This window comes from Crinia signifera, chromosome 5 (genome assembly GCF_055691185.1).
Source record: "Crinia signifera chromosome 5, ASM5569118v1, whole genome shotgun sequence".
Lineage (NCBI taxonomy): Eukaryota > Metazoa > Chordata > Amphibia > Anura > Myobatrachidae > Crinia > Crinia signifera.
The window spans coordinates 16211605-16228340 of record NC_139221.1 but is presented as its reverse complement, the minus strand read 5'-3'; the positions used below and the strand labels follow the sequence as shown (position 1 = coordinate 16228340).

Here is a 16736-nt window from a genome sequence, read left to right as displayed (position 1 = left end):
TCCTTAATCACCACATTGCTAACTGGTGATGGACAGGAGAGAAAAGAAACCTAATTAATAGGGTACATCTGCTTATCAGAAAATAATTAGGTATTACAGTGCAGATGTAAGCACTTTCCATGCGTTATGGATAGAGTTCTTACTCATTTGTGTATTGAAAATGATCTCACTTGCTGGATCGCATTTCAGGATTTAGGGACAGATACACAGAGCCAAGCAAATGTTATTCACATGACGGCGTTATAAACCGATGACACTGGAGAACAAGTTATTGTATATCCTTACAAAGAAACACGACAGGACAAAATGCAGTCGGTTTAGAGTAGGGAAAATGGTACATGTTTAGTTTCATGGCGGCACTTCCAAGCAGATCACATCACATGCAAATTGCATGCAAATCGTATGCAAATATCCCACACGATTTGCATATGATTTGCATGCAATTTGTATAGGATTCGATCCGCGATGCGATTTAGCACACCCCACTATCCACGACAGCCCAAAGCGTGGCGAGCGCATGCGGTAATGGTCTTCCCAACCTGTTCATACCCCCACTATCCATGTCGGTGTGGAGTTGATTTTATAAAGTGTGGTGAGCACAGCGAGCCCATAGCGTGGGGAGCTCAGCGAGCCCCGCGAGGAGACAAGGAAAATTAACCCAAAGCGTGGCGAGCGGACATTGATTACTTGACGTGTATTCCGCGGCCTCTCGCCACGCTTCGGGCTCGTTTTAAGCGGACCCTCGCTGCGCTCGCCACACTTTAAAAAATCTACTCCACGCCGATGTGGATAGTGGGGGTATGAACAGGTCAGGAGTATGCGTACCGCACACTGCGCTCGCCACGCTTGGGGCTGATGTGGATAGTGGGTTGTGTTAAATCACATTGCAGATTGAATCGTATGCAAATCGTATGCAAATCCCGTGGGCGATTTGCATACGATTTACATACGATCTGCTGGGAAGTGCTGCCGTGAAGCTAAACAAGTACCCGGAAAATTTTTGATACAGTTTAATCAAGTTATAAATATTCATCAAAATTATTACTAATAAAAATTAACAATTATTATTCTATATTTTTAAAGCAACTTTTTTCAATTTAAGACTATATGGATCAAATAATTATATAAAAACATAATATATAACTTAATTAAATGTTATTTCTTAAAACTCAAAAGAAATTTGTTCCTTCAACATTTTGAATATGCCCTTTGTCAGGTGATAAGAGAAATTATTCTGGTATGACTCTGTTCCTATAAAGGTTTGGGTCATTGGGTCAACTAATTTTAGTCATAGGGTCAACAACTGAAGGTCAACAGAGCTTATGTTGACACATAAAATAGGTCAACATGGCTAAGAACAACATGGTTGGGATTTAGACACAAGCGTTAGGTTGACAATGAGAATGTTGACAATCAAAAGGTCGACATGAGGTTTTTGTTTAAAAAAAATTGTCTCGGATGTCGATCATAGTCACATAGACACCTTGTACTGCATCCCCTGGCATGGCTCACTGCACTGCACTATGATTCGGACACTATGTTTTTCTCCCACAATGCCTTAGTGGATGGTAGGATATGAAATACCGCCTGTTGGCACATGTCGGCTAAAAAAAAAGTGCAAAACTCATATCGAGATGTTGACTGTTGACGTTCCCATTGTCAACCTAATCCTTGTGTTGACCTTCCATAGAGTAGGAATAAAATAGTGTGCTAAGCGTAGCAAGGCACCATGCCTGAAGCACGGGCACCCCTCTGACATTCGGCACCAAAAAAAGGCGCAAAACCCTGTATCGACCTTCTTGATACTGTAGACCAGGTCTCGTCCATGCTTACCTTCCATCAATCTCTCGTCAAGGTCTAACTACATGCGGTCATTCAGGTTTAGGAATCTAACTAGAAGCCTTTCACCTCTAGTGGTCGATCATGGTATTGTCGAACTAAACATGATCAATTCCATATACCATAACCGCTTTTATTATATAACGGGACAAGACCACATATAGCTCTGGTTGAACACTCGGATTGGCTATTTATTTATCTCTGGAACTATATTCCAACCTGTTTTTCTAGGGTTTTAATTAGGCATACATAATGATAGAAAAGCTGAAGACTATGAAATGTGTTTACATGTGGGGTAATCACTGGAGATACAGGGCATTAAGATGCATCTAGTATCTGGAAGGGTCAAAAACAAACTGAACGCATTATTTAGTACTGTAGTTGTAGAAAACTTTTTAGTTTAGTAATATTTTGCATATGACAATTTGGCTGACGGCTTTTCAGGTCATCATAAAGAACTTACTTTTGCACTAACTTGTATACATACTATAGGTGCCGCATCATAGTCTGACAGTGTCTTAAATGCTATGACATGAAATGTACAGTAGACTTGTAAATTAAAAATGCATTTCAGATTGTTTTTGAAGAGAATATGCCCCATTTATTTTGAATATAAACACTAGTTTTTAAATTCAATAGCCTATATTTTCTGATTATGGAAAACAATAGTAATATAAGGCAAAATCCTCAGTCTACGTAGTTTTTGGTAGAAAAGAATATTTTTGATTCTTAATGGATTTTCCAGCCTTCAATTTTCCGTCAACTAGGGTTATCCAATTACAGTATCTGCAATAATCTACTGTGGATAATGGATGTGCCGGGAAGCTGTCCAATTAGCCCCGATGTTGGCACTTTTCGGGGATTATTCTTTGCCTGCCTCAGGCTTGCGAAAAATAATCCATGATAACACATTGGTCTGGATACTTATCACAGATTTCATGTGTTATTGCCCATAAATGGGAAATTTTATGGCTGATAAAAATAGACTGTAATTGGATAGACTGATAATGACCATCAGCCTGGTTTATTCTGTGGAAAAACTTATTGGATGTATTTCAAAACTCCCTACATCTATGCTTTCTGCCCATTCTTTAGCATTGCCACTATAAAAGGTTAGTCATTTTTGAAAAACATCTGTGATTGTTATGGATTATACACAGTGCTGGGATTTGCCAGCCCAGACACAATGAGGAATGCTCACCATCTGTCAAACAGTAGACTTTATTATTTCCTGTTGGAGCTGGTCATGATTTATTATCTATTCAATTTCTATTTCCTTCGGTGTCCACCGAAGAGGGGACGGCGCTAGTCCTGTGACTTCAGCCGGCCAGCCCCCGGCAGACTTTGGCCCACCTGCGTTCCCTGCATCCCCATTCCGAATTATATTGAATTTAGGCCCTTTATGTGGCAAGTAAAATAAACACCGAAGTGATATACGTAGGTTTTGGTAAAAAACACACACGAAAGAAAAACAGGCAATGTATTTATATAAAGTTGCAAGATGTACAGTATTCTTAAAGATGGAACCTCTGTCAATCATGTAATAGAAAATCACCAATGAACCATTTTTCTTTTACAGCTTCAGTATTGAGCCGAATTACGACTTCCTGTATATCTACGATGGGGCGGATGGTCACAGTCCCCTAATTGGAAGTTTTCAAGACAGCAAATTGCCGGAGAGAATTGAGAGCAGCTCGAATAACATGCACATGGCTTTCCGTAGTGATGGATCCGTTAGCTTCACTGGTTTCCATTTAGAATATAAAGGTGAATTTACATCTCCCATAATTTATTAAAATATATGCATTGAGGTATTAAAGTTATCTTTTTATTTTTAATATGAAAAATTCAGTCACATTGCGTTGCAAGCATACATCAACTTGTTGACTGAAAGATGGAGGTGTTTGCTAATGCTCCCGAGCAACACAGCGCCGTAAATAGACATTTTGGTTCCCTGGGCCAGAAAAAGCATTGGTGCCCCCATATTTTTCATAATGGAACATAAGGCTATATTTGACGACCTGGTGAAAGCAATTACTATGAATCCCCTTCCCACAAATTATACTTACAGAAAACTCCCAAGAAATTGGATTTTCACACCGATTCTCTTGTACCATTATTTATGAACTTTCAGTCACACACACGTTACTTATTTATAGCAAACATTTTAAAATACCCGGGTTTTAAACCCATGACATTTTAAATTGCAGTTTACCACCTTACTCGTGGAGCTGTTTGCTAATGTATGGGCACTATGAAACGTTTTTTAAATGTGTGCTTTAAATGAAGGAGTGTGTGAGTGAAGGTGCTTAACAATGTGTGGTGGAGATAAGAAGGCCAGGTAATCCAGGCCATTAAAGAGAAGGATGCTGCAAGTGAGAGTGATTAAAACAAATTGACGGGTGAACCAGAAAAGCACCCCCAGCTTTGTGGAGCCCTGTGTGGTTGCATAGGTCGCACCACCCTAGTTATGGCCCTGTGCAAGAAAACAACAACAATTTAAATTAAAACTACAATGCTATTTTGAGTCTTCTAGCTACAATCACAAAATTAAAAGGCCCTGAATTGAATACCGTCTGGTACTAAGTGTAACCCTATTCAAACTCTTTAAAAATATATCTAAGTACCAAAGTACCCGAGTTCATCCATGACTCTACCCGACCAAGTTACTGATCTATGGAGGAGGGGATGGGGCCCACCAGGGATTTTCCCTCTATAGCTATTGGCCACCTTGGTTGTGTATCTCTCAAAATTTGTCAAAAATTAGGTTAAAATAAGCTTTCCCCTTGAACACGCAAACAATTCCACCTTTTCCCCACTTTGCCCAATGACACCCACTTTCTGACCAATCACAATTAACTGTTGACACTGCTCCATCTACTTAGTGCTGCATGAGGGTTGGATTGGCCAACAGGAGTACAGGGGAAATCCCCTGGTGGGCCTTGCTGCCTTTGGGCCCACCTTCTTTTCCCACCTTCTTCTTTCGCGATCAAGTTCCAAACTAGGCACTTGAATTAGGCAAAAATCTCTTCATAATGCACAAGGCTATGCTGTATTTTGTACAGTGCATTCCTATATATACTGTACCACAGAGCTTAGACCTGTGGAAACCTTTCATGCCCCAATATGACTATGGCTGTATGACAAAACTCAGGAGCTGTGTTCTTCAGAAGATTCACTGTTTGGCACGTACAGCCTTACATACTGCAACATTATCCCTGGAAGTTGTCACCCAGCATGGGTCATTAAGTGGACAGTGTATAGGTCAACAGTCAACAGGTCAACACATAAAAAGTCGACATATATTTGGTTGAGGTGATCAAAATGTTGACTGTAGCAAAAATAGCGACGTTAAAAAGGTTGAGATGGGAAAATGTCTGCATGGATTTTTCCATGGTGTTTTTTGGTTTCTATGTTGACATAAAACACAGTAGAAGTTTTTCCCGTCCCCTCGCATGGCTCACTGCACTCGCCATGTTGGGGGACGGTGCCGCCCTGCGCCCAGCACAATATAGTATTCTACCTCTACACCCACTGGGACGATCAAGTATAAACAAGTCTGTTTTAAAAATAAAAAAAATCTTCAAAAACTATGTCAACCTCTTTCCATGTCGACATTTTGATTGTGTCGTCCTTTTTACCATGCCGACCTGATGCATGTCAACCCCTTTCAAGTGTTGACCTTTTGACTGTTGACCTAGATAATGCCGACACAGACAGTGTAAAGTTTAGCATTACTGCCTCACAGCGCTGTGGTCATGGGTTCTACTCTTACCATGGCCCTCTGGGTACTCCGGTTTCCTGCCACAACATAATGGAATACAGATTGTACGTTCCACTGGGGCAGGGACTGATGTGAATGGTCAAATATTCTCTGTAAAGCGCTGCGGAGTATGTGTGCGCTATATAAATAAATGTCAGTAAAGAAATAATGACTGCATACTATTTTCAGCAATGTTCTTCACTGTGTTATACTGTAGATTCCTCCAAACCAACATTGCATATTGTACGTTGGACTTGTGGTTTCTGATTTAACACTAAATTTCCCCATGAATCATCAGTTACCAGCTACATATTTTTGATGTCATTCTAAGTAGAGTGTAAAATGTTTTAAGAAATGTGTCTTAACAAGTCTGTCATGCCTCATTCATTTGTACTAAGTGAAATGCATTTTGCATGAATTTCAAACACTCCGAAAGTAGTGCCTCCGATAACTGTTATAAGCTGTGGCATTCTAAATCTATTTATTCTCGCCGCCATTCGTCTTAGTAATTTCGCTACTTAGCCCCTATCACATATAAATATTAAAGCTTTCTATCTCCTGAGCTACAGATTTTACCGCACGTCTCTTTTCTGCTTGACGAAATGGTTATCCAACCTCTCTCTCCGTTCTTTATGACACATCCGTAAAACTCGGAGTATACCCGCGGCTACTGTTAGGTGTTACATTGATGTGACAATATGGCTACCTGTCTTGCTACAGATAACTTTTTGAATGAATGCAGATGTTTGCAATTTGGGTTATTATCAGTTGGAAAAGATGGATTCAAATAAATTGGAAGTGTCTAATATAACAGTGATTTTCAGTCAATGGACATCTGTTCAAATGCAAACCAGTTTAATCCGACAGGTGTTTTAATGTGCGTCTGAGTCATTAATGGTCGGTAATGGAAAGTGGATGAAATTGTATGAAATTATTTAAGAATAAAAATTAATTAAAAAAAGTTTTTTTCTACAACGTTGGTAAATATAATGGGGTACATTTACATCTATCTATAATGTTCTAGAAGGTGCTAAATGAACATCTCATCTTCAATACAACCCCCATCCAATGTTCCCTCTAATTTTACGAAGGCTGTGTGTGGCAAAAGATATTGGCTGTGCAACTTTGGAAGGAAATTTACATTTTGTGCGTCATATATACTGTAACTGGAAAACGACGTTTAGCATTTGTGTTAACTTTACTTCAAAATGATATTAAACATTCAAAACATTTAAACATTCAAAACACAGCACACGATGTAGTTAATGGGTGAAACACCCATTAATTGAGGCCACAACTGCAAAACGGGGGCAACTGCTGCTTTGAGCGCTCTGTTTTAATGTCTGTGCGCGTGCTCGTGAGTTGTGTGCGTGCGCACACGCGCACATCTTAGAGGGAACACTGCCCCCATCTACATTAAGTAAATGTACCCCAATGAGTAAAATAAAAATATTTGACGCTAAATAAATATACTGTATCTGTAGAGGTTTGTGTAAGAAATAAGGGTATTCAGTGTATACTGTACTGTAGGTCAATAGTCAACATCCATGAGGTCGACACTGACAAATTGTCGACATGAATAAAAGGTTAACATAACAAAAGTCAACACAAACAATAGGTCAGCATAAATAAAGGTTGACACTTGAAAAGGTTGACAGGTTTTTTTTTTTTCCACTTTAAAAAAATAAAATAAATTTTTTTATTCTTTAACACCCACATGGGATCTGATTGGGAACGATAAAGTGAAACGAGCCATGTAAAGGTACGCTCTACACTAATTGGGGGACCAAGTCAATAGTGGTTGACATTGACAACAAAAATTGCATCAACCTTGTCACGTGTCAACTTTTTTTATGTCAACATTTTACTTGTGTCAACATTTTGTCACTGTCGACTTTTTGCGTGTCTACCTTTTGGTGTTGACTGACATACTAGACCAGGTATGTGGAACTGTTGGCTCCGTTTTAGCATGGCCAAATAGATAAACTGCAGCAGGGCATGCTGTGATGCAGGGGCGGATTGGGAATTAAAACCAGCCCGGGAAATATCTTGAAGCAGCCCTAAGGGGGGGGGTGGGGGGGGGGGGGGGGGGGTGTTGTTGCGCGCCGCAGGCGCGCCCGATTTTTTTGGGGGGCGTGGCCTATCAATATGGGGGTGTGGCCTATTTCAACGAGCTGCTGGCTATGTCCCCAGCCCCTCAGGCTACAGAATAGGCACATGCGTACAGCGTTTATTCTGCAGCCTGTGGGGCTGGGGAGATAGAGACAGGGGGGGGGGGGGAGTGACAGGGGGTCTCCCAACACAGTAGAGTGGCAGGGAGGGAGGGGAGATGCAGAGTGGCTGAGAATGAAGGGAGTGAGGACTTACGCAGGGTGGCACAGGACGCAGAGTGTGAGGGGGGCATGGTGGCACGGGATGCAGGGAGGGGAGTCACAAAGTGGTGGAGGATGCAAGGAGGGGAGACAGTGATGCCCATTATACATATGTCACACACCATGATGCTCCATTATACATATGCCACACACTATGATGCACCATTATACATATGCCACACACCATAATGCTCCATTATACATATGCCGCACACTGTGATGCCCATTATACATCTGCCAAACACTGTGATGCTCATTATACATATGCCACACACCGTGATGCCCATTATACATATGCCGCACACCGTGATGCCCATTATACATATGCCGCACACCATGAGGCCCATTATACATATGCCACACACCGTGATGCCCATTATACATATGCCGCACACCGTGATGCTCATTATACATATGCCTCACACCGTGATGCCAATTATACATATGCCACACACCGTGATGCCCATTATACATATGCCACACACCGTGATGCCCATTATACATATGCCGCACACCGTGATGCCCATTATACATATGCCGCACACCATGAGGCCCATTATACATATGCCACACACCGTGATGCCCATTATACATATGCCGCACACCGTGATGCTCATTATACATATGCCTCACACCGTGATGCCAATTATACATATGCCACACACCGTGATGCCCATTATACATATGCCACACACCGTGAGGCCCATTATACATATGCCGCACACCGTGAGGCCCATTATACATATGCCACCCACCATAATGCTCGATTATACATATGCCGCACACCGTGAGGCCCATTATACATATGCCGCACACCGTGATGCCCATTATACATATGCCGCACACCGTGATGCCCATTATACATATGCCGCACACCGTGATGCCCATTATACATATGCCGCACACCGTGATGCCCATTATACATATGTCACACACCATAATGCTCCATTATACATATGCCGCACACCGTGATGCCATTATACATATGCTACACACCGTGATGCCCATTATACATATGTCACACACCATAATGCTCCATTATACATATGCCGCACAGCGTGAGGCCCATTATACATATGCCGCACACCGTGATGCCCATTATACATATGCCGCACACCGTGATGCCCATTATACATATGCCGCACACCGTGATGCCCATTATACATATGTCACACACCATAATGCTCCATTATACATATGCCGCACACCGTGATGCCATTATACATATGCTACACACCGTGATGCCCATTATACATATGTCACACACCATAATGCTCCATTATACATATGCCGCACACCGTGATGCCATTATACATATGCTACACACCGTGATGCCCATTATACATATGCCTCACACCTTGATGCCCATTACACATATGCCGCACACCGTGATGCCCTCAGGGCGGCGGTGGGGTTGGTGCCGCTACAGGGGGGGGGGTTTGTTGCTGTCGCCACAGCTGGTGGGGGCGGGGCGGCGGGGTTGAGGACACTACTCACCACCGCCTCCGTTGACATCCAGCGGCATTGCCCAAAATATATATATATACACACACTTTATATATATATATATATATATATACAAACACATATATATATATATATATATATATATATATATATTGTATATATACACACATATAATATATATGAGGCAGGCTGCATTATTTATTATTATTATTATTTGTGGCACTCACTTTACCCGCGTCTCCTGTGGCTGCCCTCAGAGTCAGCAGTCAGACTTTTTCTGCTGCTGGCCTGCTGCCCTGCTGCCCATGAAATCCGGCTCCCCAGCCCAGCGTGCAGTCCGACTCATGCACGCTGCTGCAGCTGGGGAGCATCACGGGCTAGGCAGCACTTCATCCAGACCGCGGGAGCAGCTGTGTGCGCTCGCGCATGCGCACCAGCCCTCCCGCGGCCATGTTAAGTTTGGGAGCATACGAGGCCGGCCGCGGCCATCTTTAATGAGGTAATAGTGCTGCGGCCGCGGACAGCACGGAGACAGCTGTTCGGCGGCCCGCGGCCCTGATAAGGAGGGTGGGCGGCCACTTCGGCTTTAAAATGTGCCGGCCCACCGGGAAACGGCCCGGTTTCCCGGTGGGCCAATCCGCCCCTGCTGTGATGTGTAGTTCAACAACAACTTGAAGCCAATAGTTCCCCATCCCTGTATTAGACACTGTAGACTTTACCGTCCATACCCAACAGGAGAAAGGGGCTGTTTTCCTCACTTAGAATAAATGGACTATAAGTGAAAGATTGAAATAGTCATGCAACATAAATTTGGTTTAGTATTTAAGGTCGCATAATGCAATTTCCATGGTGACAAACAATTTTAGGATCCAATTCTCGCCTCAGCCACATCATGATGCACTTAAGAAATATCCCGATGGGCTTTAATTGTATCTCATGCAGACACATTTAATGCTCTGTGCTGTGCTGAATTCACCTTATAAACACCCAATTTCACTATTTTTGCAGTACGGATTCTGGGCGTAATATAAAGAATATGAATGTCACACAGCTGCATATTCTGTACAGTACAAAGCCAATGTTGGACTGCTTGAGTGAACACTGGAAATCCCCAATGGGCCCCCACTGCCTAGGGGCCCACCCTTTAATGTACTGTTCAGTTCCATAAAGTGCCCTCAAATTATACATTGCTACTCTATTAGAGGGTGAGATACGTTCTTCAATGACTGTTAAAGGCTCTGCGTGGGCTGGTCTCACTCAAAATATAACTAGCCACTCCCCTTAAGCATGGACCCTACCATTGCACTCCCCCCGCTGGGCCGTTCATGGATCAGTCTGACACTGTATGCATATTACACTGTATGTGTAATATGTCTCTGCTGCCGAGATTTGTATTGAGATTCCAATGGCAGGGCTGTAAACAGCCTGCCCGGGTATCGGTAATGAAGGGGCATGGCCTAATCATGGAGGTGTGGCCAATGCCCCATCTTTTAAAAAATTAAGTTGAAAATAGTATTGTCTGTGCCTCGCGGAGTAGCGCCAACTTGCACAGGAGGGCACCATGTGTCCATCAGCCAGTCAGGAGAAGGCATTATCAGTGCATTGGCTAACCCCTTCTTAAATGCAGAAGAGACTGCTACACTAAGGGTTAGGTGTATGATAAGGTAGCAGAAGTGAGCCAGAGGAGAAGTGGCCCATGGCAACCAATCAGCTGCTCTGTATAATGTTATGTTATGCAAATTATAGATGTTATGTCAGTGCTGATTGGTTGCCATCGGCCACTTCTCCTCTGGCTCCCTTCTCTTCCCTTATCACTGCTTCATACATCTGCTCCACATGACAACAGTCTCCCTGGACCCACCGCAACTCAACACACACATCAGTGCCAGTTAAGGAAGGGGTGGGGGGAGTAAGCAGACCTTTATTACTGCCAGGCCTCTCACATAGGCCTAAGTATTTTCCTGTGTTGACCATTGACATGTCAACTTTTTGCTTGTGTTGACATTTATGTCAACATGGATATCGTATAAGTGTACCGTGTTTGCTCGCCATTCTTCGGGCATGGTGCCTTGCTATGCTCAGCACACTGTTTCATTCTCCCGCCACGCCCTAGTGCGTGCATGTCCAAACTGTGGCCCTCCAGCTGTTGTGAATCTACACATCCCAGCATGCCTTGCCATAGATTTAGCATTCCCTAATAGCAAAACTGTGGCAAGGCATGCTGGGACTTGTAGTTTCACAACAGCTGGAGGGCCATAGTTTGGACATGCCAGCCCTAGCCTATGGAAGGATATGGAAAACCATGACCTTTAAAAAAAAAAAAAAAAACATGACCTTTTTCATGTTGACATTTGGCATGTTGACCTATAGTCCCTTTCAAACTATAGACCATGTCGGCCTTTTTATAGGTGTCGGCCTATGGCTTATCGACCCAATGTATGTGGACCGAATATAGATTGACCTAATGGTCATATCCCATTAGCTATGAGACTAGGCCTACAATAAGAGGTGGAATGACGTTAGGATGTAGGGCCCTGCTTGTGACAGCTTATATTTATTGAATGTACAGTAGAAGAGAAGATTGGATCAGACAATGGTAAAGGTTCTTCTTGATCAGTAACGTGTTAAACAATTCCATTTTTCTTTGTCTCCAGCTAAGCTCCGGGAATCCTGCTTTGACCCTGGAAATATTATGAATGGCACTAGACTTGGCATGGATTATAAACTTGGATCCACTGTTACATATTACTGTGATGCTGGCTATGTCCTTCAAGGATACTCGACTCTTACATGTATCATGGGGGATGACGGACGACCTGGATGGAACAGAATGTTACCAAGCTGTCACGGTGAGATTTCTACGTAGAATCACAAACTGTCAGCAACGCTTACCCATGTAATGTTACGTTTATCACAATGGTAAACATATATACTAAAGCGTAGGTGCTATAAATGAATTTATCATCTGCAGATGCCGACCTAGGGGGTTATTCAGAGCTGATCGCACTGCTGCTACTTTTCAGCGCCCTGTGATCAGGTAATTACCACCCAGCCAGAGCAAAATCCTGCACCGTGCAACCCTGAAGACATTTAGCATCCCAGCAACTACCTGAAAATCTATTCGCAAGCAGCTCACCATGAAACTATATTTCCAGTGTGCGCAGTCTGTGTGTAGCCCAGGGCGTACACGGTGGCTGTGATAGTAACAGGCTGATCGGGGACGGATCACACAACTTCCCCTCAAATGCTTGGCCACACCTGCATTTTCCCAGACACTCCTAGATGGGCTGAACTATGCAAAGTCTATCCATTATCACCCGGCCTGTGAAATCGTAGCCGTGCAATCAGCCGGCCAGGTGAGCATCAATCAGCAGCCAAATTAGACATCCGAATTTGGCCGCTGCATTGAATAATGGATGACGGATCCATTCTTTCAAAAGAATTTTGGAATGGATCCGACAGCCATTGAATAAACCCCAATGTGTGTACAGGGCAGCCGAGAGGAATGCCGTGCCTGAGTAAAATGTTGGAGGCGTGGCCTAAGTGTGGGAGGTGTGGGCACCTCCCTCACTTAGGCCACGCCCCTAAAGTGTTTAGAGGAGGGTAAAAGAAAACTCTAAAAACTGTAATCTCAGCAGCAGCACACACCTACAGCATGTGCTGTGCTGACAGCAGGCTCAGCATGACCTCTCACGCTGTCAGTGAGACACTCATGCTGAGCCTGCTGTCAGCACAGCACATGCTGTAGAAGTGTGTGCTGCTGTTGCTACTCGGGAGGGAGGGGCCGAATCAGGGCCCCTGCGGGGCCCCTCCAGCAAGCCTGGGCCCGGGTAATTAGTACCCACCCCCCCACACCTCTCGGCTGCCCTGTTTGTGAAGGCTATGCTGTCAATATTTAACAAGTAGGGGAGACCTTCTATGCTAGCTCCGAGCAGAGGTAACATTGCATCAAAGCATACTTAAAAGTGCTAAGAAGGTCAACGTTCAGTAACAGTTTATTTCTGAGCCTTCAAGAGAAAATTTGAGGCAGAAATTTGAATTTCAAGTATCAAGTAGCATCTAATTATCAATGTACAGTAAGCTACTTGCAGAGTACCCAAACTTCCTATAAGTGTATGTCTTTGTGTGTGCCCGTATGTTTGTGTTAGCTCTTACTAATGGAAGCAAGATCATTTTCAAATTGCAGCGAGTATGTTTCTGAGATCTTCCGAGACAATTTGAGTCAAAAGTTTTCTTTATTTTAAATATCAAGTGATTTCATTGAGTTTTAGCATTCAGCACAATGACTTTAATTAGGCGACATTATTTTGAGTGTCATTACCCTTTAAGATCATCAAACTGAATGATAGCGGAAGTAAGTCAGATTCAATTTATGAAATTGCATTTCTGCCTCTTACAAGCAGCAATAGCTCAAATGTACTTAAATGTTCCTCTGTGGTGACTCATCCTACACTTATACTGTACATTATTATATTACTATATAATGGCGCTGACTTATCACTGTCCGGTGATGCTCATCACATTAGTCCCTGTGACATAGGCTACAGTACCAGGCCAGATGATAGAAAATCACATTGATCTATTGATCTTCTATTATATTTTACATATTTTCTGTAAGACCCTTATTTGTCTGGGTGTGGAATAGCAAGACGACTATGGCTAGGTCGACATCACAAGGTCAAAATGCACAAGTTCAACATGGGGGGGGGGGGAGTCGACACAAGCAAAATTTCAAAAGGTTGAAACATGACAAGGAAGGTCAACAGTGGTGTCAATACCTGAGCTTGTGAAACCCCCAAATAGTGTACCACGTACGTTTTACAGGGCTCGCTTCGCTAGTGATGCTTTGGGCGAGGTTCCTCACTGCACTATGCACAGTTTACCACTCCCAATTGTAGTCCATGTGGATGGTAAAGTATGACAAAATTCAAAAAAAAATCCCCGAAACCTCATGTTGGCCTTTTCATGTGTCGAGCAAATCCAAGTCAACCTATTTCTTGTCTCGTCCTTTTGACCACGTTGACCATATGTTGTTGACCTATTGACTGTCGTCCTACAGATGGAGCCACCTTCGTTCATCCCGCGGGCTCACCGTGTCTTTCTTTGCGAGTATCTCAAACGCACGCACATCCCATTCTCGGCGAACGGCGCACAAAGACATAAAGACATGGCACGCCTGCGGGATGAATAAAGGTGTCTCCATATGTAGGCATTCTATGTAAGCAATAAGGATAGAGGATGCCGTCAGCATCCTGGCGTCGGTAAACCAACTCCAACATGCCGCCTGCCGCCTAAAGACTGCCAACATTCATCCCTATGTATCCCTCTGGATACATATTGAAACGATCCACGAACAAGAGAACATAGGCGGTTATTCTGGTTCACTCCTTCTGACAAATCCCTTCTTAGATGGACAAAACCCTGTGCACTGCAAGGGGGCAGATGTAACTTATGGTGTGTACACACAGGGGAGATATATTGCTAGCAATATATTGCTTGCAATATATTGCTGAGTAATATATTGCTCAGTGTACTTGCAATATATCTCCGCAATATATTTCTCAGCAATATATTGCTCAGTGTCCAGTTTTTCAGAGGGACCAGCAATTTTCCATGAAAATTGCTAGCAATTTTGACTAGATTTTTTTTTACCCTCTATTTAAATTAATTTATGATTGACATGGGTTGGTGTGGGGCAGCATGGTAATGCGTATGCCGCCCACCGATGGTGCAAATCACCATCAATGGGCAGCATGAACATAATCATGCTGCCCGACACCAATGCCCCCTTCATTTTTTCAATGTCACATACTATTGGTGTGGGGCAGCATGGTAATGCTCATGCCACCCACCGATGGTGCAAATCACCATCGATGGGCAGCATGAACATAATCATGCTGCCCGACACCAATGCCCCCTTCATTTTTTCAATGTCACATACTATTGGTGTGGGGCAGCATGGTAATGCTCATGCCACCCACCGATGGTGCAAATCACCATCGATGGGCAGCATGAACATAATCATGCTGCCCGACACCAATGCCCCTTCATTTTTTCAATGTCACATACTATTGGTGTGGGGCAGCATGGTAATGCTCATGCCGCCCACCGATGGTGCAAATCACCATCGATGGGCAGCATGAACATAATCATGCTGCCCGACACCAATGCCCCCTTCATTTTTTTGGTTGTCACATACTATTGGTGTGGGGCAGCATGGTAATGCTCATGCTGCCCACCGATGGTGCAAATCACCATCGATGGGCAGCATGAACATAATCATGCTGCCCAACACCAATGCCCTCTAAAGACAGCCTATGCACTTACTGACTAGTGCGGCTGTGGGGTGCGCAGGAGGTGTGGGTACTGGCACAGTGGGGGAGAGATTTGCGCAGCAGCTTCTGTGCTGTATGCGCAGCCAGGGAAGGAGGAGGAAGCAGGGGGTGCGCGTGTGTCACGCTGTGACAGGGCGGGTGGGCGGGTCCCGGGCCGGCATGTCACGCTGTGACAGGGCGGGTGGGCGGGTCCCGGGCCGGCACGTCACGCTGTGACAGGGAGGGTGGGCGGGTCCCGGGCCGGCATGTCACGCTGTGACAGGGCGGGAGGGCGGGTCCCGGCCGGCGCTGGAGGGTAAATATCGCTGGTCTCTGGTGCACAGTGCTTTGTGCACCAGCGACCAGCAATTTTTAGGCAGAATCGGAGGAGCAAGCTCCTGCGACCAGCGACCATGAAGGGCTGGCCGCGGGAGCGCGCTCCCAGTCATTTGTCGCTGGCTGCACATGAAATAACTGGCAATATGGTCACTGAGCGACCATTTTGCCAGCGATTTCATGACTAATTGCAGCAGTGTGTACACAGCATTATGTATTGAGAATTAGATTTGGGTGAGTTATTTTGTTTCTGTGCAGGGTAAATACTGGCTGCTTTATTTTTAAACTGCAATATAGATCTCACTTTGAAGTAAAACCCCACCCAAATCTAATTCTCTCTGCACAAGTAACATCTGCCCCACCTGCAGTGCACTTGGTTTTGTCCATCTAATAAGGAATTTGCCAGAAGGAGTGAACCAGAATAACCCCCATAGACCTCAGATCATATATGGCAACTGAATAATTTATTGAACGATGTACAGTAGCCTTTTATAATATATACAGTATATACTGAATAGCAGCAGAAAGTGTCGTACGCACTACTCCGATAGATAAAAAAAAAGGTCATGCATAATTTATTTTCCCCATGTCAACTACAGAATGCTATCCCCGGTACACAGTTAACAGCAGACAGTTAAATACAGC

At 43.9% G+C, this 16736-nt stretch overlaps 1 protein-coding gene across 6 annotated transcripts in view; it reads left to right on the top strand.

The window, feature by feature from the left end:
- Positions 1-16736, top strand: part of CSMD3 (CUB and Sushi multiple domains 3) — a 969186-nt gene that overhangs the window by 618212 nt on the left and 334238 nt on the right. For all 6 annotated transcript variants that reach the window (XM_083186712.1, XM_083186713.1, XM_083186711.1 and 3 more), the window contains 2 exons: positions 3419-3606; positions 12096-12290. In XM_083186712.1, the coding sequence (XP_083042838.1) occupies positions 3419-3606; positions 12096-12290 (383 nt within the window). The remainder of the gene's footprint in view (positions 1-3418; positions 3607-12095; positions 12291-16736) is intronic.